Below are 24,618 nucleotides of genomic sequence, written 5' to 3'. Positions count from 1 at the left end.
GCCTTCCAGAAGGACAACCATCTCTGCAGCATTCCACCAATCAGACCGTTATGGTAGATTGGCCAGATGGCAGCCACTCCTCAGTAAAAGGCACATGGCAGCCCACTTGGATTTTGCCAAAAGGCACCTAAAGGACTATCAGATCATGAGAAACAAGATTATTTGGTCTGATGAACCAAGATTGAACTCTTTGGCCTGAATGCCAAGTGTCACATCTGGAGGAAACCTGACACCATCCCTATGTTGAAGCATGGTGGTGGCAGCGGCATCATGCTGTGGGTTTTTCACCGGCAGGGACTGGGAGACTAGTCAGGATTGAGGGAAAGATGAATGGCACAAAGTACAGAGAGATCCTCAATGAAAACCTGCTCCAGAGCACTGAGGACCTCAGAGTGAGGTGAAGGTTCACCTTCCAACAGGACAACGGCCCTAAGCACACAGCCAAGACAACGCAGGAGTGGCTTCAGGACAAGTCTCTGTGGCCCAGTGGCCCAGCCAGAGCCCAGACTTGAACCCGATAGAACATCTCTGGAGAGATCTGAAAATAGCTGTGCAGCGACGCTCCCCATCCAACCTGACAGAGCTTGAGAGGATCTGCAGAGAAGAATGGGAGAAACTTGCTTGTAGTGTCATACCCAAGAAGACTCGATCGAGGCTGTAATCATTGCCAAAGGTGCTTCAACAAAGTACTGAGTAATGGTCTGAATAGCTATGTAAGTAAGGTATTTCTGTTATTGTATTTTTTATAATTTTGCAAACATTTCTAAAAACCTTTGTTCATTTTGTCATTATGGGCTATTGTTTGTAGATTGATGAGGGGGGGGGTGATTTAATCCATTTTGGAACGAGGCTGTAATGTAACAAAATGTGGAAAACGTCAAGGGGTCTGAATACTTTCCGAATGCACTGTATGTCCTATTTGCTGTGTTTTTATCCCTACTGTGTTGAGAACTTTTGTGTCCCAGTTCCTTTTAAACTCATCAAAAAAAGAAACGTCTTCTCACTGTCAACTGCGTTTATTTTCAGCAAACTTAACATGTGTAAATATTTGTATGAACATAACAAGATTCAACAACTGAGACATAAACTGAACAAGTTTCACAGACATGTGACTAACATAAATTGAATATGTCCCTGAACAAAGGGGGCGTCAAAATCAAAAGTAATCAGTATCTGGTGTGGCCACCAGCTTCATTAAGTACTGCAGTGCATCTCCTCCTCATGGACTGCACCAGATTTGCCAGTTCTTGCTGTGAGATGTTACCCCACTCTTCCACCAAGACACCTGCAAGTTCCCAGACATTTCTGGGGGGAATGGCCCTAGCCCTCACCCTCCGATCCAACAGGTCCCAGACGTGCTCAATGGGATTGAGATCCAGGCTCTTCGCTGGCCATGGCAGAACACTGACATTCCTGTCTTGCAGGAAATCATGCACAGAATGAGCAGTATGGCTGGTGGCATTGTCATGCTGAAGGGTCATGTCAGGATGAGCCTGCAAGAAGGGTAGCACATGAGCGAGGAGGATGTCTTCCCTGTATCGCCCAGCGTTGAGATTGCCTGCAATGATAGCAAGCTCAGTCCGATGATGCTGTGACACACTGCCTCACACAATGACGGACCCTCCACCTCTGGAGCGGGATCGATTTAGAGTACAGGCCTCGGAGTAATGCTCATTCCTTCGACAAGAAATGTGAATCCGACCATCACCCCTGGTGAGACAAAACCGTGACTCATCAGTGAAGAGCACTTTCTGCCAGTCCTGTCTGGTCCAGGTTTGTACCCATAGGCAACGTTGTTGATGGTGATGTCTGGTGAGGACCTGCCTTACAACAAATCTACAAGCCTTCAGTCCAGCCTCGCTCAGCCTATTGTGGACAATCTGAGCATTGATGGAGGGATTGTACGTTCCTGGTGTAACTCGGGCAGTTGTTGTTGCCATACTGTACCTGTCCCGCAAGTGTGATGTTCGGATGTACCGATCCTGTGCAGGTGTTGTTACACGTGGTCTGCCACTGCGAGGATGATCAGCTGTCCTTCCTGTCTCCCTGTAGTGCTGTGTTAGGCGTCTCACAGGACGGACATTGCAATTTATTGCCCTGGCCACATCTGCAGTCCTCATGCCTCCTTGCAGCATGCCTAAGGCACGTTCACGCAGATGAGCAGGGACCCTGGGCATCTTTCTTTTGGTGTATTTCAGAGTCAGTAGAAAGGCCTCTTTAGTGTCCTACGTTTTCAGAACTGTGACCTTAATTGCCTACCATCTGTAAGCTGTTAGTGTCTTAACAATCGTTCCACAGGTGCATGTTCATGAATTGTTTATGGTTCATTGAACAAGCATGGGAAACAGTGTTAAAACCCTTTACAATGAAGATCTGTGAAGTTATTTGTATTTTTTCCGAATTGTCTTTGAAAGACAAGGTCCTGAAAAAGGGAAGTTTCTTTTAAAAAGGGAGTTTATTTTAAGATGTATTATTTATCTAATTAACCTTTCTTCTAATGCTGTCTTATCTATTTATAAAATACTATAAATAGAAAGTTGAATATTAATTATTTTACAACATTCTCTATCTTGAATGGTATAGTGTAGTTGTAGTTTACTTCTTTATCAATTGTTGTATTTAATTTTTTATATATATTGTGTTATTACAATCCCTATCATTCATAGTATTGGGTGTTCCATTATTCTAATCCTCTATGGGAAATGTGTAATATTTAGAATAGCCATGTAGTCTTGGTGTCTCTGTACATTTGGTTATCAATATACAGTTTATCGACTACAAGAGCTACACGTTTCTCTTTTAATCTATTCTCCTTGAAGAGTGGTTACAGAACTTTGCACAGTTCTGCAATTTCCTTCGGGATCATATCATTCATGCCACTGGGTCTTTTACCCAGACTTTTAACCATTATTTTATCATTGAAGGATGCAAATTTGGGATGCATATTTCTGTCTGAAAAGGTGTACCCGTTCGAGTTGGATTTTATCGACGGCATCGCCTGAAATTCTTTCACCACACTTTCAGGACTTCGCCCGCGTTTTCTTTTGATACCAGTACCAGATTTTCTCTCATAGATCTAGTCTGTATGTCAAACAGTGGCGACCTGTCATTCAGGGCAGGTGGGGCATTAGCTCAGTATTCTGTCAGTCATAGGGATTTGCGCAATCGCCAAGCTTCAGTCCTTCAGTAAATGGTAGACATCCAAAATTTCAGCCCTATGAGATTATATTACAAGTGCCCTTCCAAGAAGGCTCAAGGTCATTGGCCACAGAAATCACGTTATATGTACAGTAGTTTTGATTGGACTGATCATTTCAACATCTTACTTTCACAATCTTAGCTAGCAGTCATCATTATGAATCCTGTCTACTGGCAAATAGTTTTTAATCCTTGTCATATGAAGAGAAATAATGAAGAGAAAATATAGATGAAACGTATCGGTGCTCATCGGCCATTGGACATAAACATTACACAAGTTGTAAATAGTAAAATCGCAAATTCAACAATGAGTTGTTTGGAAGGAATCGGTGACAGTGGCTAACCACAAGCATTGCAACTGGGAAGTCAGACTGGGAAAATACGTTTTGAACGGTCATACAACTCGGAATTGTAAATATTTTTCTTTGATGACAAAATTTGCCAAGGACAGACCGCCGTGCACAACAAGGTCCAAAAATGTTTTATATGCTGCTGCATAAATTATGTAATATGCCAGGGAGATATGTTCAGCCATATCAGCTGTGTGTGTGTGTGTGCGTGTGTGTGTACCTTGTAACCTAGGATGGGTCCGAAATGCCCCTGTGCACAAAGTGAGGTCCATTCAGAAATGGTTTGTCAAAATCTGTGTGGAAGAACTTGACTGGCCCGCACAGTCCTGACCTCAACTCCATTGAACACCTTTGGGATGAATTGGAGCGCTGACTGCGAGCCAGGCATAATCGCCCAACATCAGTGCCCAACCTCACTAATGCTCTTGTGGCTGAATGGAAGCAAGTCCCCGCAGCAATGTTCCAACATCTAGTGGAAAGCCAGAAGAGTGGAGGCTATTATAGCAGCAAAGGGGGGACAAACTCCATATTAATGCCCATGATTTTGGATGAGCAGGTGTCCCCATACATCTTGTCATGTAGTGTATGTGTGTGCGTGTGTGTGTGACAGCTGGTTCTCATAGTGTTTTCCTCTCAGCTCCTCAGCCTGCTGTGTGGGAAGCAGTGTAGCTACAGTAACTGATAGTCTGAATAAAGCCTGATTGTGTGTGGGCTACTGTATTGTAGTGCAGCTGTATCTGGAAGGCTCTCCCCAGCAAGTCTCCACATCTCATCTGTGTGGGGCCACCAAGCCAGTCTCCTGGGCTCTCCTCTCCTCAGCTCTGTCCCTGGGCTCTACAGGGGATAAAATATGACTAGTATCATCATTATTCCCTCCCTCTCTCTCTCACTGTCGCTGTGGGAGGTTTGCTAGCTCTTCTGTGATTCTCCTCTGGTGCTCTGCCACCTCGGAGAGTCATCTTTCACTAGGAAGATGCCCTCCACAGCCAAACAAGGCATTTGTGTGACACAGCTTGGTTGTTGTTGTTCCCAATGTTTTTGTAGAATACATGACGTGGGCCTTTGAAAAATATGTAGCCAAGGAGTCTTAGTCAAATCAAGATCTTTACATTTTGATAGAAATGGCAATGGCTATGAAATTTGTAAATGGTGTATATTCGGCAGGTTTGTGACACCCCTGCCCTGTGCCCCTTTCTCTCTCTCTCTGTGTGTGTGTGTGTGTGTGTGTGTATGTGTGTGTGTGTGTGTGTGTGTGTGTGTGTGTGTGTGTGTCATGTATTCATAAGGTAGGGCTGGAGTTCTACATTGATGTTCATGCCCACTCCACCATGATGAATGGTTTCATGTATGGGAACGTGTTTGAGGAGGAGGAGAGAGTCCAGAGACAAGCCGTGTTCCCTCGCCTGCTCTGCCAAAACGCCCCAGACTTCTCCTTTGTAAGTCCATCACATCAACTGTACCAGGGACAACTTTAGGGCCCAGAGTTGTCCCTGGTCAGGCCATATCAATCCTGACCATACTCATCTCACATATGTTCCACAGGAAATACACCCCACATATTAGCAGGTGCTAGTTGGCTATGCTACAGTAGTTACTGTATCACCCACAGGGTTAACTGAGATCTATCGTACAGCTGGGTGTGGAAGCTATATTTTAAAATTCTGTGTTCCCTTTCACCTCTCAGCCACATTGACCTTCAGCGCTCAGCCAATGTGACATTTTGTATCAGTGCCAGTTACATATAGCCAGAAGAATAACCTTTTTTTGTGCAGTGACACATTCACAGCTCTCATAGAACTTTCTTCACCAGTACACAAGGAAAGTCTTTCAACAGCCAAAATGACTTTAGCCAACCAGCATACATAAAGAATGTCACAGATTGTCCACCACTTATTTATTTTGCTGGCTCAATAAAGAGCTAACCTTTTGTTGTGAGTGTATACAGACGTGTGTGCCTGCATGAGTAAAATAAAATGTTATTTGTCACTTGCTTCGTAAACAACAGGTGTAGACTAACAGTGAAATGCTTACTGATGGGCCCTTTCCAACAATGCAGAGAGAAAAAAGATAAATAATAGAAAAATAATAACACAAAAATACAGAATGAGTAACGATAATTTGGCTATATACATCGGGCACCAGTACCGAGGCGATGTGCAGGGGTACGAGGTAATTGAGGTAGATATGTACAAATACAGTCCCCATAATGACAAAGCAAAAACAGTTATTTAGAAATGTTTGCTGATTTTCAAAAAAAATTCAAATTGAAATTATATTTACATAAGTATTCAGACCCTTTACTCAGTACTTTGTTGAAGCACCTTTGGCAGTGATTACAGCATAGATTATTCTTGGCTATGACACTACAAGCTTGGCACACCTGTGTTTGGGGAGTTTCTCCCATTCTTCTCTGCAGATCCTCTCAAGCTCTGTCAGGTTGGATGGTGAGCGTTGTTTCACAGCTATTTTCAGGTCTCTCCAGAGATGTTCTATCGGGTTCAAGTCCGGGCTCTGGCTGGGCCACACAGGGACATTCAGAGACTTGTTCTGAAACACCTGCGTTGTCTTGGCCATGTGCCTAGGGTCGTTGTCCTGTTGGAAGGTGAACCTTCACCCCAGTCTGAATACCTGAGCGCTCTTAGCAGGTTTTAATCAAGGATCTCTCTGTACTTTGCTCTGTTCATCATTCCCTCGATCCAGTCCCTGCCGCTAAAAATCCTCCCCACAGCATTATGCTGCCACCACCATAGGGATGTTATTGGCCAGGTAAGCAGTGCCTGGTTTCCTCCAGACGTGACGCTTGGAATTCATGCCAAAGAGTTCAATCTTGGTTTCATCAGACCAGAGAATCTTGTTTCTCATGGTCTGAGAGTCTTTAGGTGCCTTTTGGCAAACTCCAAGTGGGCTGTAATTTGTATTTTACTGAGGAGTGGCTTCCATCTTTCCGCTCTACGATAAAGGCCTGATTAGTGGAGTGCTGCAGAGATGGATATCCTTCTGGAAGGTTCTCCCATCTCCACAGAGGAACTCTGGAGCTCTGTCAGAGTGACCATCAGGTTCTTTGTCATCTCCCTGACCAAGGCCCTTCTCCCCCGATGGCTTAGTTTGGCTGGGCAGCCAGTTCTAGGAAGAGTCTTGGTGGTTACAAATGTAATCTTGGGGACCTTCAATGCTGCTGACATTTTTTGGTTCCCTTTCCCAAATCTGAGCCTCAATTTGTATTTTTTTTTGCTTTGTCATTATGGGGTATTGTATGTAGATTGAGGATTTTTCTTTATTTAATCAATTTTAGAATAAGTTAACGTAACAAAATGTGGGAAACGGGGGTCTGAAGGGGTCTGAATACTTTCCGAATGCACTGTATACTGTCCATACCATCTTTATATGTATACATGACACATTCAGATATTTCCTATGTGTGTATTGTTGTTTTTCTGCTTGGTATCACTGCACTGTTGGGGCTGGAAACACAAGCATTTCGTTGCACCTGCAATTACATCTGCAAATATGTGTACGCGACCAATAAACTTAATTAATTTGCCCAGCCTTTCAAAGCATTTCATGGGCACAGATGTTTATTTAAAAAAAATGTATTTCACCTTTATTTAATTAACCAGGTAGGCAAGTTGAGAACAAGTTCTCATTTACAATTGCGACCTGGCCAAGATAAAGCAAAGCAGTTCGACACATACAACAACACAGAGTTAAACATGGAGTAAAACAAACATACAGTCAATAATACAGTAGAAAAATAAGTCTATATATAATGTGAGCAAATGAGGTGAGATACGGGAGGTAAGGGCAAAAAAACACACAAAAAAGGCCATGGTGGCAAAGTAAATACAATACAGCAAGTAAAACACTGGAATGGTAGATTTGCAGTGGAAGAATGTGCAAGGTAGAGATAGGAATAGTGGGGTGCAAAGGAGCAAAATAAATAAATACAGTAGGGGGAGAGGTAGTTGTTTGGGCTAAATTATAGATGGGCTATGTAGAGGTGCAGTAATCTGTGAGCTGCTCTGATAGCTAGTGCTTAAAGCTATTGAGGGAGATAAGTGTTTCCAGTTTCAGAGATTTTTGTAGTTCGTTCCAGTCATTGGCAGCAGAGAACTGGAAGGAGAGGTGGCCAAAGGAAGAATTGGTTTTGGGGGTGACCAGAGAGATATACCTGCTGGAGCGCGTGCTACAGCGAGTTGAGATAAGGGGGCACTTTACCTAGCAGGGTCTTGTAGATGACCTGGAGCCAGTGGGTTTGGCGACGAGTATGAAGCGAGGGCCAGCCAACGAGAGCGTACATGTCGCAGTGGTGGGTAGTATATGGGGCTTTGGTGCTACGATGTGAGATGTGAGTGCTACGGGGCGATAGTAATTTAAACAGGTTACCTTGGGCACGGGGACTATGGTGGTCTGCTTGAAACATGTAGGTATTACAGACTAGGTCAGGGAGAGGTTGAAAATATCATGAAGACACTTGCCAGCTAGTTAGCGCATGCGCTGAGTACGCATCCTGGTAATCCGCCTGGCCCCATAGCCTTGTGAATGTTAACCTGTTTAAAGGTCTTTCTCACATTGGCTACGGAGATCGAGATCAGAGTCATCCGGAACAGCTGGTAATCCCATGCACGGTTCAGTGTTGATTGCTTCGAAGCAAGCATAGAAGGAATTTAGCTCGTCTGGTAGGCTCACGACACTGGGGAGCTTGTGGCTGGGTTTCCCTTTGTAATCTATGATAGTTTGCAAGCCCTGCCAAATCTGACGAGTTTCAGAGTATTAGGACTCAATCTTAGTCCTGTATTGATGTTTTGACTGTTTGATGGCTTGTCAGAGGTCGTAGGGGGATTTATTATAAGCGTCCGGATTAGTGTCCCGGTCCTTGAAAGCAGCAGTAGCTTTATCCTTTAGCTCAGTGCGGATGTTGCCTGGAATCCATGGCTTCTGGTTGGGATATGTGAGGACGGTCACTGTGAGGACGACGTCGTCGAAGCACTTATTAAATTAATGAAGCCGGTGACTGTGGTAAACTCCTCAATGTCATCGGTTGAATCCCAGAACATATTCCAGTCTGTGCTAGCAAAACAGTCCTGTAGTCTGCTTCATCTGACCGCTTCCATATTAAGTGCGTCACTGGTTCCTTTTTTTTGAGTTTTTACTTGTAAGTAGTAATCAGGAGGATAGAGTTATGGTCAGATTTGCCAAATGGAGGGCAAGGGAGAGCTTTGTATGCGTCTCTGTGTGTGGAGTAAAGGTGATCTAAAGGTGAGCTCAAGCCTCGGTGCTTGTGCACTGCTCCTGTACTCCATCTCCTTTCCAACTGCTCCACTAAAACCCGCTCCAAATTCGCTCCATTCATTAAAATCACAATTTAAATACCCATCTATTTTTGTGACTACCTGGACCTACCAATAGGTATTGAATTATTGAAACGAAACCATATGATTTGAATGAAAAGTATTTTAGTAAACAATATGAAAGGTTGACCGTTTGAAGGCTACATGTGGTATTAAACAGCATATAAACACTCTAAAAAGGTCAAGAGCCAGACAGGTAGCCTAAGAAATGAAAATTAATTACTTAGACTATTAGCCTATTACATCAAGGTTATAGCCTACAAATAAATACACTGAGTATACCAAACATTAAGAACGCCTTCGATTCATCAGGGCATGGACTATACAAGGTGTCGATAGCGTTCCACAGTGATGCTGGCCCATGTTGACTCAAGTTGACTGGGTGTCTTTTGGGTGGTGGACCATTCTTCATACACATGGGAAACTGTTGAGTGTGAAAAACAGGGTGGTAGTAGGTGTGCCGGGCACCTACTATCACCCTATTCAAAGCCACCTAAATCTTTTATCTTGCCCATTCATTCTCTGAATGCTACACATTACACAATCCATGTCTCAATTGTCTTCAAGGCTTAAAAATCCTTCTTTAACCTGTCTCCTCCCCTTCATCTACACTGACTGAAGTCGATTTAAGGAGTGACATCAATAAGGGATCATAGCTTTCCCCTGGATTCACCCGGTCAGTCCATGTCATGGAAAGAGCATGTCTCCTTAATGTTTTGTATACTCAGTGTTAATTGTAAAACATTTGCGAGTGCGACACACTAGGCTGGCAGGAACATTAAGCACTCCGCATTTAAACAACATTTTGTTGTATTCAATTAGTATAGTCTATAAATTGTGCATATAGGCTGTGAATTGAATGAAAAATGCCTAATTAGGCTCAGTCTATAATGCGTTTGAATTCACTTTTGGAATCAGTAGTTTGTCTAAAGTCTGGCTTTAGGCTCATGCGATGGTGCCTGGAGAGCAGGCCACCAGCGGAGAATACACTCTCCGCTCTTGCAGAGCCACTGGGAATGCTAAACACCCATCCGGCCACTCTTGCCAGGCTGGGTAGGGATGCGGAGATGTTTTTACATTTTTCTATAGGTAGTTTTAAAGGTTTTTAGGCAAAATAACCCTAGCAAAACGTAAAGCTCCTTGAAAGAAGTAAAATGTCAGGCCCATTGGGCCAAAATCAATGTGGGCGAGAAGGCTGACGCTCCAGCCTTTGGGAAACTCACCAGTCAAATTGGGCATGCTCTGCTCCTCATCTGCTCTGCTCACATACTCTGATTCTAACTGAGGCCAGCAAAACCTTGAGACTTAACATTAAAGATTGTGCAACAGCTGTTGTTAACAAAGAGACACACCTCCCCCTTAACCTTATCCGAAGCTGCCGTTCGGTCTTGCTGATGCATAGCAAAATCATCTAGATGTATATTACCCATGTCCATGTTCAGCAACGACTCCGAGAAACATAGGATATTACAGTTTTTCATGTCCGTTGATAGGATAGTCTCGTATGGAGTTCATCTAGCTTATTCCCTAGTGGTTGTACGTTCATCGAAATAAGCAGTACATCCACAGCTGCCGACTCGTTGAAGTAGAAATCGTCACCCAAATCGAGGTCAGTGATCGCTGTTCTGATGTCCAGGAGATGTTTTTGGTCATAGAAATGATGGCAGAAATATTACAGTTGAAGTCGGAAGTTTACATACACTTAGATTGGAGTCATTAAAACTCGTTTTTCAACCACTCCACAAATTTCTTGTTAACAAACTATAGTTTTGGCAAGTCGGTTAGGACATCTACTTTGGGCATGACACAAGTAATTTTTCCAACAATTGTTTACAGACAGATTATTTCACTGTATCTCAATTCCAGTGGGTCAGAAGTTTACATACACTAAGTTGACTGTGCCTCTAAACAGCTTGGAACATTCCAGAAAATTATGTAATGGCTTTAGAAGCTTCTGATAGACTAATTGACATCATTTGAGTCAATTGGAGGTGTACCTGTGTATGTATTTCAAGGTCTACCTTCAAACTCAGTGCCTCTTTGCTTGACATCATAAGGAAATCAAAAGAAATCAGCCAAGACCCCAGAAAAAAAATTGTAGACCTCCACAAGTCTGGTTCATCCATGGGAGCAATTTTCAAACGCCTGAAGGTAGGGGTGCTTTGCTGCAGGAGGGACTGGTGCACTTCACAAAATAGATGGCATCATGAGGCAGGAAAATTATGTGGATATATTGAAGCAACATCTCAAGACATCAGTCAGGAAGTTAAAGCTTGGTCGCAAATGGGTCTTCCAAATGAACAATGACCCCAAGCATACTTCCAAAGTTGTGGCAAAATGGCTTAAGGACAACAGAGTCAAAGTATTGGAGTGGCCATCACAAAGCCCTGACCTCAATCCTATAGAAAATGTGTGGGCAGAACTGAAAAAGTGTGTGCGAGCAAGGAGGCCTACAAACCTAACTCAGTTATACCAGCTCTGTCAGGAGGAATGGGCCAAAATTTACCCAATTTATTGTGGGAAGCTTGTGGAAGGCTACCTGAAACGTTTGATCCAAATTAAACAATTTAAAGGCAATGCTACCAAATTCTAATTGCATGTATGTAAACTTCTGACCCACTGGGAATGTGATGAAAGAAATAAAAGCTGAAATAAATCATTGTCTCTACTATTATTCTGACATTTCACATTCTTAAAATAAAGTGGTGATCCTAACTGACCTAAAACAGGGAATTTTTTACTAGGATTAAATGTCAGGAATTGTGAAAAACTGAGTTTAAATGTATTTGGCTAAGGGTATGTAAATTTCCGACAACAGTATGTAAAACAAGTTAAGATCAGCGTAAAAAAAACACACATAATATCAGAATTGGTTAGGAGCCCATAAGACGGCAACTATCCACTGCAGCACCATCTTCACCACACCGTTTGTGTGTGTGTGTACTTCTGCATGTGCATGCTCGCGTCGAGTGTGAGTGTATACCATTGGGGTGTGTACAGTAGTGGTGACAGCAGGCCAGAAGTCATGTCCCTTACTCTGCTCTTTTTTTTCCTGCCCATTCAGCACTGCCCAAAGCACATAGAAATAAATAAGTGAAAACTGCCAGGAGTGAAAGCCAACCCTGCATTTACGTTACAGGGGTCAAGTTCCATTCATGTTGAGTGGACTACTAGAGTGCAATGGAAACTAAATTGACTTAATCATGTATTACACTGAAGCTGACTGAAAATACATGTCATATGGAGGGTGTCCACCCACTCTGACCAGAGTAGGTGAAAACACGCTTTGGTGATGAAATTTCACTTCCTTATGTTATATTTTATAACATTTTACCAAGACAAATACGATTATTCATGTTCTGAATCGTTCAATATATCCAAAATGTCGGATTTTGTAACCTATTAAACGGTCGGTTGTTTAGCAACAAAACCAACACATGCGCAACTATGGGGTTAAACAGACAGCGATGGCTTAGATTGTTGACAACACAAACTACAGTGCCTTCGGGAAGTATTCCTGAGCCCTTGACCATTTCCACATTTTGTTATGTTACAGTCTTTTTCCGAAATTGATTATATTGATAAGGGGGGGGGGGGGGGGAACTATCTACACACAACCCATAATGACAAAGCAAAAACAGGTTTTTAGAAATTTTGTATAATTTATAAAAAATATAATTGACTTTGAAGCACCTTTGGCAGTAATTACAGCATTGAGTCTTGGGTATGATGCTACAAGCTTGGCACACCTGTGTTTGGGGAGTTTCTCCCATTCTTCTCTGCAGATCCTCTCAATCTCTGTCAGGTTGGATGGGGAGCGTTGCTGCACAGCTATTTTCAGGTCTCTCCAGAGATGTTTGATAGCATTCAAGTCCGGGCTCTGGCTGGACCACTAAAGGACCATAAGACACTTGTCCCGAAGCCAATCCTGCTTTGTCTTGGCTGTGTGCTTAGGGTCATTGTCCTGTTGGAAGGTGAACCTTCGCCCCAGTCTGAGGTCCTGAGTGCTCTCGAGCATGTTTTCATCAAGGAGCTCTCTGTACTTTGTTCCCTTCATCTTTCCCTCAATCCTGACTAGTCTCCCAGTCCCTGCTGCTGAATAACATCACACAGCATGATGCTGCCACCACAATGCTTCACCATAGGGATGGTGTCAGGTTTCCTTCGGACGTGACACTTGGCATTCATTTCAAAGAGTTCAGTATTGGTTTCCAGAGAATCTTGTTTCTCATGGTCTGAGAGTCTTTAGGTGGCTTTTGGCAAACTCCAAGCAGGCTGTAATTTGCATTTTACTGATGAGTGGCTTCAATCTGGCCACTCTACCATAAAGGCCTGATTGGTGCTGCAGAGATGGTTGTCCTTCTGGAAGGTTCTCCTATCTCCACAGAGGAACTCTAGAGCTCTGTCAGAATGACCATCAGGTTCTTGGTCACCTCCCTGACCAAGGCCCTTCTCCCCCAATTGTGAGGTTTGGCTGGGCGGCCAGCTCTAGGAAGAGCCTTGGTGGTTCCAAACTTATTCCGTTTAAGAATGATGGAGGCCACTGTGTTCTTGGAGACCATCAATGCTGCAGACATTTTTTGGTACCCTTCCCCGGATCACAGATTACTGCACCTGTACATAGCCCATCTATAATTTAGCCCAAACAACTACCTCTTCCCCTACTGTATTTATTTTGCTCCTTTGTACCCCATTATTTCTATTTCTACTTTGCACATTCTTCCACTGCAAATCTACCATTCCAGTGTGTTACTTGCGATATTGTATTTACTTTATTTTGCTTTTACCTCCCTTATCTCACCTCATTTGCTCACATCGTATATAGACTTATTTTTCTACTGTATTATTGACTTTATGTTTGTTTTACTCCATGTGTAACTCTGTGTTGTTGTACGTGTCGAACTGCTTTGCTTTATCTTGGCCTGGTCGCAATTGTAAATGAGAACTTGTTCTCAACTTGCCTTTCTGGTTAAATAAAGGTGAAATAAAAATAAATTAAATATATCTGTGCTTCAACATAATCCTACGGACAATTCCTTCGACCTCATGGCTTGGTTTTTGCTCTGACATGCACTGTCAAAAGTGGCTTTCCAAATCATGTCCAATCAATTGAATTTATCACAGGTGGACTCCAATCAAGTTGTAGAAATATCGCAAGGATGATCAATGTGGACAGGATGTACCTGAGCTCAATTTCGAGTCTCATAGCAAAGTGTCTGAATACTTATGTAAATAAGGTTTGTTTTTTATTTTTATAAATTTGCAAAAATGTCTTAACCTGTTTTCACTTTGTCATTATGGGGTAGTGTGTAGATTGATAAATATTTGTATTTATTTAATCCATTTTAGAATAAGGTTGCAAAATTACAAAATGTGGAAAAAGTCAAGGGGCCTGAATACTTTCCGAAGGCACTGTATATGTCTCTCCAATGTTTATTGAAAAGATAAATATAAATAAATATCTAAATATAAATGCAACAGAAAACTATTTCAAAGATTTTACTGAGTTACAGTTCATATATGTAAATCAGTCAATTTAAATGAATGTATAAGGCCCTAATCTATGGATTTCACATGATTGGGAATACAGATTTGCATCGGTTGGTCACAGATACCTTAAAAAAATAAGTACAGGCGTGGATTAGAAAACCATTCAGTATCTAGTGTGACCATTTGCCTCATGCAGCATATCTCCTTCGCATAGAGTTGTTCAGGCTGTTGATTGTGGCCTGTGGAATGTTGTCCCACTTCAATGGCTGTGCAAAGTTGCTGGATATTGGACGGAACTGGAACACGTTGTCGTACATGTCGATCCAGAGCATCTCAAATGTACTCAATCGGGACATGTCTGGTGAGTATGCAGGTCATGGAAGAACTGGGACATTTTCAGCTTTCAGGAATTGGGTACAGATCCTTGCAACATGGGGCCGTGAATTATCCTGCTGAAATATTAGGTGATGGTGGCGGATGAATGCCAAGACAAGGGGCCTCAGGATATTGTCACATTATCATTGTGCATTGAAATTGACAAAATGCAATTGTGTTCGTTGTCCGTAGCTTATGCCTGCCCATACCATAACTCCATCGCCACCATGGGGCACTCTGAATTAAACGTTGTGAACAGCAAAACGCTCACCCACACGTCGCCATGCACGTGGTCTGTGGCTGTGAGGAAGGTTGGATATACTGCCAAATTCTCTAAAATGACGTTGGAGGCGGCTTATAGTAGTGAAATTAACATTCAATTATCTGGCAACAGCTCTGGTAGACATTCCTGCAGTCAGTATGCCAATTGCACACTCCCTCAACTTGAGACATCTGTGGCATAGAGTACCACAGTATGAGTCATAATACCCATAAACCCTAGTGGTCAAACAAGAAAAAGCTCCAATTGTTCCCCCCCCCATAGGGGATTTTAGAAACTCTTAAAATAAAAGCTGTGTTTCGTGTAGGCTTACCCTGGCGTGACATTTTGATAACCGTGTCAATCTCTCTAGGACAAGGTGACTTATCAATATATTCATCTGTATTTACCCCACAAAAATGAAATGATAATTAGCTGATAATGTGGCTATCATAAAGAGCTACAAATGCCATGGTGATCTGGACAAGACTGCCGAATCAAGGCAAAGGTAAGAATCTCTGGATTAACTATCTAATGTTAGGTAAATTTAGTAATACATTGGTTAAATGTCTTTAAATTTAAAATTTAGCAAACTGTCTTGTGCAAGTTTTAAATTGACACTACATGTTAACAAAGGTGTCAGCTAGAGATGACATTCAGGAGCTTGCAGAGATTTGTAGTCTTGCATGATGTCTCCTTTGATTCTAATTAGCATTTTCCAATCTGTAAATAGAGACAAATATATTGATGACAGTAACCTTGTCCGAGTGTCACGTTCGTTTGTAGAGAAGGACCAAGGTGCAGAACAAACACTACTTAAATATGATCCCCAATTAGAGACAACGATTACCAGCTGCCTCTAATTGAGAATCATACAAATCACCAACATAGAAACATGAAAACTTGAACACCCACATAGAAATAATAAACTAGACTAACCCCCCAGTCACACCCTGACCTACTCCACCATAGAAAATAAGGACTCTCTATGGTCAGAACGTGACACCGAGAGAGATTTACATTGTTATCATAATGTCACGCCAGGGTAAGCCTACAAGAAACACAACCCTTATTTTACTGGTCTAAAATTCTAAAATTCCCTATGGGAAAATGAATGGTGGAAAAACGATTGGAACCATTTCCCTGTTTGACCGCTAGGTTTTATGGGTATTATGACACCACTGTGGGGCTCTATTGTGTTGTCTGACAAAGTTACACATTTTAGTGGCCTTTTATTGTCCCCAGCACAAGGTGCATCTGTGTAATGATCATGCTGTTAAATCAGATTCTTGATACGCTACAACTGTCTGGTGGATGGATTATCTGGGCAAAGGAGAAATGCTCACTAACAGAGGTATAAACAAATGTGTGCACAAGATTTTTGAGAAATAAGCTTTTTGTATGTATGGAACATTTCTGGGATCTTTTATTTCAGCTCATGAAACATGGGACCAACATGTTGCATTTTATATTTGTTCAGTGTACATTTGCAGCAAGTCTGGAACCAACAGGACCCTGAAAATATTTTACCCCCAAGCCATAAGACTGCTAAATAGTTAACCAAATACAGTGCCGTGAAAAAGTATTTGCGCCTTTCTGATTTTCACTTATGTTTTATATTGAATGTTAGCAGATCTTCAACCAAAACCTAATATTAGATCAAGTGATCCTGAGTTTACAAATAACAAAAATGTATACTTAATTAAATAAAATAACGAAGTTATGCAACACCCAATTCCCCTGTGTGAAAAGGAATTGCCCCTTACCACTCAATAACTGGTTGTGACACCTTTAGCTGGTTGACACTTTACCCCTACGCTAAGTTGTCGTTACTCATTGTGTATTTATTTGTGTTATTATCTTTCTATTTTTCTCTCTGTATTGTTGGGAAGGGCCCATATGTAAGCATTTCACTGTTAGTCTACACCAGTTGTTTACGAAGCTTGTGACAAATACAATTTGATTTGATTTTTGATTTGACAATGAGTACTTGTCTCTCAAATACATCGTTACAGTTCATGGTTAGCTAGCTAGTGAATTTTTTCCATATTAGCATAGAAGTGACATCAGTAAAAACACCTCAAAACAAGACATGGTATCAAGGACAAGATAAAACTAGCTGAAACGAGACATCTACAATTCTCCACGTGGCAGCTTCGTGTCATTATTGCAAGCTATCTGGCCATCTAAAATCTAAAAACTGATTGGACTTCTGCCCACATTGAAGCGCGCAAATTGCTTTCAGCTAACCTGTCTATATCGAGCTCTGTTGACATGGCGGTGCAGGTTTGTCGTAACAACTTTTGATAATTTAACATTTTGAGGTTGTCGTGGGTAGCATGTTGTTGCCGTGGGTAGCAAAATGCTAAATTAACACGACGAGCTGAATTAACTGTAAAAGGCTTTGAAAATAAAAATCTTGGTTTACACTCAGTGCTCCGTTGACATTTCAGATATTATTTTCGTGAGAAATTTTCGAAAACAGGAATTTATAATTAATGTGAAAAGTGTATAATAAAATATGAAAATAATACATGTCGTGTATTCAAAATCGATATCCATCTTACCTCTATATTGTTTTATGTCCTGTGGAGTTGAGGAGAAAGATGACGAGTTCAATGGGAAAGTGAGCCTGTCAGGTAACGTTAACCAGTAGGCTTAATTCTTGCACAGAATCCATTCAAATTGACGCAGTTCAATTTTCCAGATTTTTGACCATGTGTTCTCTGGCCTCCATTGATTTAGTCACCCTAATTCTGTCAATCCAAAAGTTTATAAACTCCAATAACTTTTTAACCGATTATAATAGAGACATTAAGTTTGGACCATTGGTTTTCTTAGAAGTATATTAACACAATTGTCCCATTGTTCAAAAATGCTCTTTTGATTGGACATATATGCATTACAACAAGACCACAATGAGTTGTGTGGGAATTATTAGAATTAAGCATTGAAATTCACCAACATACACCAAAAAAAAGGAGGACTAAGGCACTCTTCATATAATGAATTAAAATACCTTTATTTGAATGGCATGTTCAATGGAAACAAAGTTTAAAAACTCTGACGTGTTTCGGCTTCTATACACATATACTTTGTCACTTGTCTGACTAATTATTGATTTATAATGTTGGTATAGTAGAATATATTCTGTATTAACAGTGTTTCACTTCACAGTCCAACACGTCGTTTAACCGTGACGTGGTGAAGGCTGGCACCGGGAGGCGCTTCCTGGGTGGCCTGCTGGACGACACGTCCTACTGCTACACCCTGGAGGTGTCCTTCTACAGCTACATGGCAGCGGGGAGCACGTCGCCCGTTCCCTACACAGAGGACACCTGTATCCTTCTCTCTCATTGTCATCAGGGTTCCCAGGGAGCCTGGCCGGGCCCCCGCCTCCTTCTGCCCACGCCTTCCCAGCCTCCCCCGCTGGCTGATGGAGGAGAAAGGAGAGGAGGCATCAGGGGGAGAGACAGAGATGGAGCACACAACACGTGTACACGTGTATGTCTCCTCCCTCCCTCTCTCCCTCCACTAACTTCCCCAAACTTCAGAGCTTCACATATCATAGAAAGCATGCTGTATTGGTGTCAGAGTTGATTGATAGTTACATCAATACACCCTGTCCATCCATGTAGGACAAGATATGCAACAGGAACAGAGGGGATTGTATGTTGTGGTGCCTGGGACTAGGGTTGCAAAGGGAGGGTATATTACTGGTGCCTGGGACTTGTGGGATGCAGGCTGCAGCACAGATTGGTTTAAAGGGAAATTGAGTGAGAGGTTCTGTTGTATATTGAAAGGCTCATGTCATTGAGCCAGCAAATCAGTGTACAAACACTAACAGTGTTTTGTGTTTTTGTGGACACCAACACGCATCGAAAACAGAATCCGATTTCTCCCTGAGAGCCCAGTCTGTGCGCAGCGATTGGGCACTGTGGGCAGATTGAATTTGTGTCTTCTTGAGGGAGATACTCTGGACTACAAAAGGTCTGATTCTCCAAATCAATGCTACTCCTGAGTAGACAAAAGCCAGACCTGTGCAGATGTCTTGGCCAGTGAAATTATCTGGGCCGTGTCTGTACACCATGCAACAGAAAATCCGTCTGTAGAGCCCACTAATGAGGGCTGATGGTGATAATGTCAGTCTATTGTACTGGTTCTCCATCCCCCAGCGTTTATCCACACTGCCTGCCCCTATAGTAACAACCTCATTTAGGGCCAGACGAGAGCCTATTGATTTCCTAGTCATTATTGGAGGCCTGGCTCGATCGACAGGCAGTACAGGGCTGAGATGTAGACGAGTCAGGTCAGCCCTTATCCACCTGAGCGCTGCCTTGCTCTTTTGTTCAGCCAGATACGTAGTGACAGTGGGAAGGCAACACCTGCCCCATTGATTTTGTTTACAAAAGAGGTAGAGAGCATGTGTGTTCTGCTTTTGTTGTGATGAAGAATAGAATACAGCAGGCCTGTTAATTGCATAGTCTTTTGTACACTCCAAATGCATTCAGGGTTAAATGTGTAACCTTTATTTAACCAGGCAAGTCAGTTAAGAACAAACTCTTATTTACAATGACAGCCTACTCCGGCCAAACCCAAACTACGCTGGGCCAATTGTGCGCCGCCCTATGGGACTCCCAATCACAGTCGGATGTGATACAGCCTGGATTCAAACCAGGGACTTTAGTGACTTCTCTTGCACTGAGATGCAGTGTCTTAGACCACTGCGCCACTCGGGAGCCTTAAAAAATAAATAGGCATTAAATAGACATTCTCTATAGACTAAAATGTTCCTTCAGATTAATTTGTTTTTAACCATTTTAACAAACTTTGTTGGAAAAGAGGAGACACGTCTCAGATCCATGGGATAGAGATGAAGCAGAAAACCAGAGTGGTGTGGAGTCAGCCTACAGGCATAAAAGTGTACTTACTATACAGTGCCCATATTCCCTGTTTTGAGATGAGAGGAGATGTTCTGTGTACCGTAAGTGCCCTCTAGTGCCAGGAGGGTGAGGTGTCTGTGTGTGGCTCAGCTCCATGTGGCTCTGTCCCTGCCTGCCTTGTATCACTCTGTCACACTGTAGACAACCCACTGCCAGCTACCCTTATATACAGGGCATCCATTCACTTCTTTGTTTAATTATTTATTTATCTTGTGTTTATATCAAAAGGGCTGTAAAGCCTTCTCATCTCACTCAATGTTTTTCCCCAACCCAGTGCTCCACTGAACTGTCAAGTCCAAGGCCTAGTTGGCTGGCTCGCTATAATAAGAAACCCATTCATGTAGAATTACACTGCCTCCAGGACATTCTTTTCCCTTAGTGTCAGAGAGGGGATGGAAACAAAAAAAATATCTTTACTGTGTGTGGAAAGAGTCATAATTTACCCGTGATGCTCCTCTCCTTGAAAATGTTCCTTTCTTTGTTTCCCCACATAAAAGAGCTGTGCTGTACAGAGGAGACAGTTGGAACAGAGAGGCTGCTGTAATATGTATGCACATAGCATAACCACGGTGATAGCCACACACTGCAAGTGCATAACAAGTCCCTTGATTATTTGTCACTGTGCAGTGGGCTTAAAGAAAGAGATAAGAAAACAGAACAGAGCTGCTGCGGTCCGTCACACCCCCTTTATGCTTCTGGAGTAGCAGTGTTTACTGGCTGTCTTTGTTGGTCTCTCTGCGCTAAAGTATGCTGGCTGAAAGCAAGATGGATGAGGTGAGGTAATAATGTAAATGGAAGAACATTATATAGGAATACCATGGAGGCGAGCCTAGTGGGTGATCGGGATGTGGAGGGGGGACTGAGTAATGGTAGGGGGCCCTGCTGGAGGCAGGCAGGAACAGGCCTGGGGGATGCGTGTAGCTGGGCTTGGGGAGGGGGAGTGTCAGCACTACGCAGGGAGAGGGCAGCGGGGACTTCGTGTAGAGCAAAGATTGGGGTCAGACAGGTTGAAGGAACCAGCCATGTCGCTTTTTACTCCCTGGTGATCTGGTCTATTGAGCGTGCAAATCATCAACAAAGACCTTTATGCTTTGCAACCCCCCTCCCGCTCTAAAAATGAATGAATTATAAATAAATAATTACCTGGACACCCAAATGAATCCCCCCTTCTCCTGTTTAAAGCCTGTTATATTAAATGAAGTGCCCATTTTGACTCGTCCCTCTGTGCACTCTCTGTGACGTCTATTAAGATTTAACACACTTAACCCCCCCCCCCCCCAAAAAAAAATGTCTCAAGGTTTCACCATCATTGGAAAGCCCTAGTTATTTGGTTGCTTTGACAAAGTAATTTCTGAAGGCTATTATTTATTTCATATGATTAGTGATACATTTTTAAGGTAAAGAAAAAAAAAACCTGTCCTTACGTTGTCCACCCTATTACGTGAACTGAATTCTCATTTTAATATGGTGAAACTATTCCTTTAAAAAAAAAAATTAACAAACAGTGAACATCTAATAGTCAAATCATAGTGGAAAAGCAGATGAGCTAGTTCTACTCTTTTTGGCCATTTTCTGGTGTTTTGGGGTGGGTCAAGCATAACACGTCAACCCTGTTACCTATAATTTTACCAATACATTTTTTTTTTGTTAAGCTTGCATTCAGTTGCCCCTCCCTGTTGCACACAACAAGCTTCTATTCCCCCTGTCTCAAGGGGATGTATGGCTGATTTAAGAGGAAATCATCAACCCTGTTACGGTCAACCCAGTTACGGTCAACCCTGTTACGGTCAACCCTTTTGCTTTATTTATTTGGCACTTAACAGGAACTTACTAAAGTCTTTTTCTTTCTTTTTTTAACCTCGAGGTGGAAACAAAGTGTTTTTTATTAAGTTGAACATGTGCTCTTCATGACAGAATGTAATAATTTGGTGACATCAACAACACCAAAATCACCAAGTTACGCTACCCAAAATGGACTAATTTGATGGAAGGACCTTGTAATCACCATAATTGAAATCTTAAAGGGCAATTCTGCCACTTTTCAACATCATATTCATTATCTCCTGCACAATACTAGTATCTACATATGTGAAAATGGCCCGTTTCTGTGATTAAAAAGATAAGATGAAAGATCCTAAAAAAAAGCTTCACTGTTTCATCACAGGGTAGGATCAAACTTAAGAAAAACGGTTATTTTCAAAAACCTGCAACAGGTTTCCAGCCAGAGAGAGGGTCTTTTCTTGCTCCCCACGTCAATGCGTATTTCATATTTTTCAAATTCACAGATTTTTCCTTACTTTCCTTCCCCCGTCTATGGTCACCCAGGTCTAAAAGGCTCATTATATTGAATGAGCAAGCTGTGAATGTTCCACGCCAGAGCAGTTGGAATATTCTCGGTCGTTTAATGATTTCACCACCTGTAATCTTGCACGAAATGGAGAGAAACAATGTTTCATGCTGAGAATTCACTGAGGCATTTGCTTTGTTCTTAGACTGATGTCCTATTGTGAAGATTCCACTGTGGCTTCATAGGACTGGTGTCCCTCTGAGTCTATAGTCTCTGTGTGCTGGTCTGTTATGGCTCTCCATGGATAGGGATTGGCAACATTGTGAAGAGATGAGCACTCAAACAGAGGAAGGTACAATACCAACCTCTTGTTTAAAGACTTTGTGATGGAGCTGTTTTCTTAAAATAACTTCAAAAAATACATTATTCAAAATGTTATGTCTTACTTCAAGTATGTAATTTGTAATATATCTGAAGTAGGACGGAGCAGACACATTTGGTCTACCTTTCTGTCAAGGTTATTCTATTTTCTCATTTAGGTCATTGTGGAGGTTTTCAGGTTATTCTAATTTCTCAATCAAACTTGATCTTTTTCATGAGGTATACACACTGTAATGTCAGAGCATCATTAACAGGGAGACCAGACAGTGTGAATGTTGAAAGAATCTGGGACCTTATTCAAAACCCAGCTTGATGCTTTGACTGGGAGAGCAAGTAATCTGTGACTTTCATGTCTTCCCACTTTTAGTTATTTTTTATAGAACTTTACACAATGCCTTCCATCTATTTAAAGTAAGATGATGAGGGTTGATTGGACAATGGACTCCAGTGCTAGCTATGTCATGTGACCAGACATGCCAGTGGTGAGAGGGAGCTATGCGTTGCCCTTTTTACTCTTGAGTTAACAAGTCCAGCGCTGGACTGAAGAGAGACAGCTCCTTGTCCCGTCGGTGTGCCATTTCCCCCTGTCCTTTAGGCTCCAGTCCAGACGGCTACTGAAAGACCTATAAAAGTCTCACTCAATCAAGCATGGCCATGTTGTCAAACCCTTAGTTTGGTATCACTGCTTCACTTAAGTGTTGTGCTGTCCTGAACACGTTCCATACACATAAATTGATACAGCACGAGGAGCACAATGTGGAACCGGACAGCTCGGTGGTTCCTCCTGGCTTCAACATCAATCACCAGCCCACAGAAGACGGCACGGCCTGACAGCTAGCTGCAGTCTGGGAGATCACTCTGACAACAGCAATACATTGACACACGCAAAGTATGGGAGCGTGACTCACACAGGGACATTTGAATACCAAACCTGCCAATTGAACATTTCAGGCTTCGCTAATCATGACACTTAGTTGATGGACAGTGACAAGTAGGCAAATATTCTCCCACAGTTGCATTAATATGCTCCTCAGATCATCATTAGACGTGGTAGGATTCTCTCAATTGTTGACTTATTTTCTTTCTCCTTTCCATTAAATCACAGGGTAGGCTTACTTTTATCCACAAACAAATATAATTAGGAATTTCATGCCATTCAAAACCCTATTAGTTGACTTGCGTGACAGTATACATGGAGTCTTAAATTAAGTTTCCTTCATCATCCCTACTGGCTTTTAGACAGACAGATTAGATAGAGGTCATCTGATGCTGCTCAGCCAGTGGCTCTGAGAGCTTTATGGCATGAGATGTACGTACTTACCAATCTAGCCACTGGACATATCTGCTGCCTGCCCTCTGCACCTCTTAAGTGACGGACACTGGACAGACTCCAGACCTGCAGCACTCAGGGCTACTCCTTATCACTGCTGTCAGTCCCCATTAGGAGTCTGCTGAAGATGAGGCCCTATCTGATAGCTGTGTGTGTGTGCGTGTGTGTGTGTGTGTGTGTGTGTGTGTGTGTGTGTGTGTGTTCATGCGTGTGTATGTCTTTGTTACTGCATGGATGCCTGTGTTTTGTGTCTGGATGTCTTTAAGGGGGAGAACAGGTGTTGGATGTCTAATGAATGAAGCATTACACATTAGCTACAAAGTTTCTTATAGGAAAAGGACACAAGGTCTTTGAACATAGTTTAGCTGCGGGGGGAAAACATGCTCCCTTTGTGCACCGCTGTTTACTGTTTTAATTAGCATTGTTAATTGGCTCTTTGTATCACCCTGGTGACAGGCCTGTCACTTGATGGTATTGATGGCGCTGATGTCCCTAATTTGTCTTCTTGTTAGGGATGGTCTGCTGTGGACGCTGGTGTTTTGTTCCTTGTCATTGGGGCATCATTGTCCGTCTGTCTGTTTAGACTGGGCACATGACACTGAAAGCAGATAAACAGCTTGGTAAACAAATCATCTGTCGTATCTGCTGTGGAGTGTC

General features: G+C 42.4%; 1 protein-coding gene across 1 annotated transcript in view; it reads left to right on the top strand.

Annotated features, from left to right (window-relative positions):
- Positions 1-24,618, top strand: part of LOC139410181 (AGBL carboxypeptidase 4) — a 409,027-nt gene that overhangs the window by 378,585 nt on the left and 5,824 nt on the right. The window contains exons 10-11 of the mRNA XM_071155635.1: positions 4,835-4,984; positions 18,198-18,360. Of these exons, the coding sequence (XP_071011736.1) occupies positions 4,835-4,984; positions 18,198-18,360 (313 nt within the window). The remainder of the gene's footprint in view (positions 1-4,834; positions 4,985-18,197; positions 18,361-24,618) is intronic.

The sequence above is a fragment of the Oncorhynchus clarkii genome, chromosome 5 (genome assembly GCF_045791955.1).
Source record: "Oncorhynchus clarkii lewisi isolate Uvic-CL-2024 chromosome 5, UVic_Ocla_1.0, whole genome shotgun sequence".
NCBI classification, from domain to species: domain Eukaryota; kingdom Metazoa; phylum Chordata; class Actinopteri; order Salmoniformes; family Salmonidae; genus Oncorhynchus; species Oncorhynchus clarkii.
This window is presented reverse-complemented; position numbering and strand designations above follow the sequence as displayed.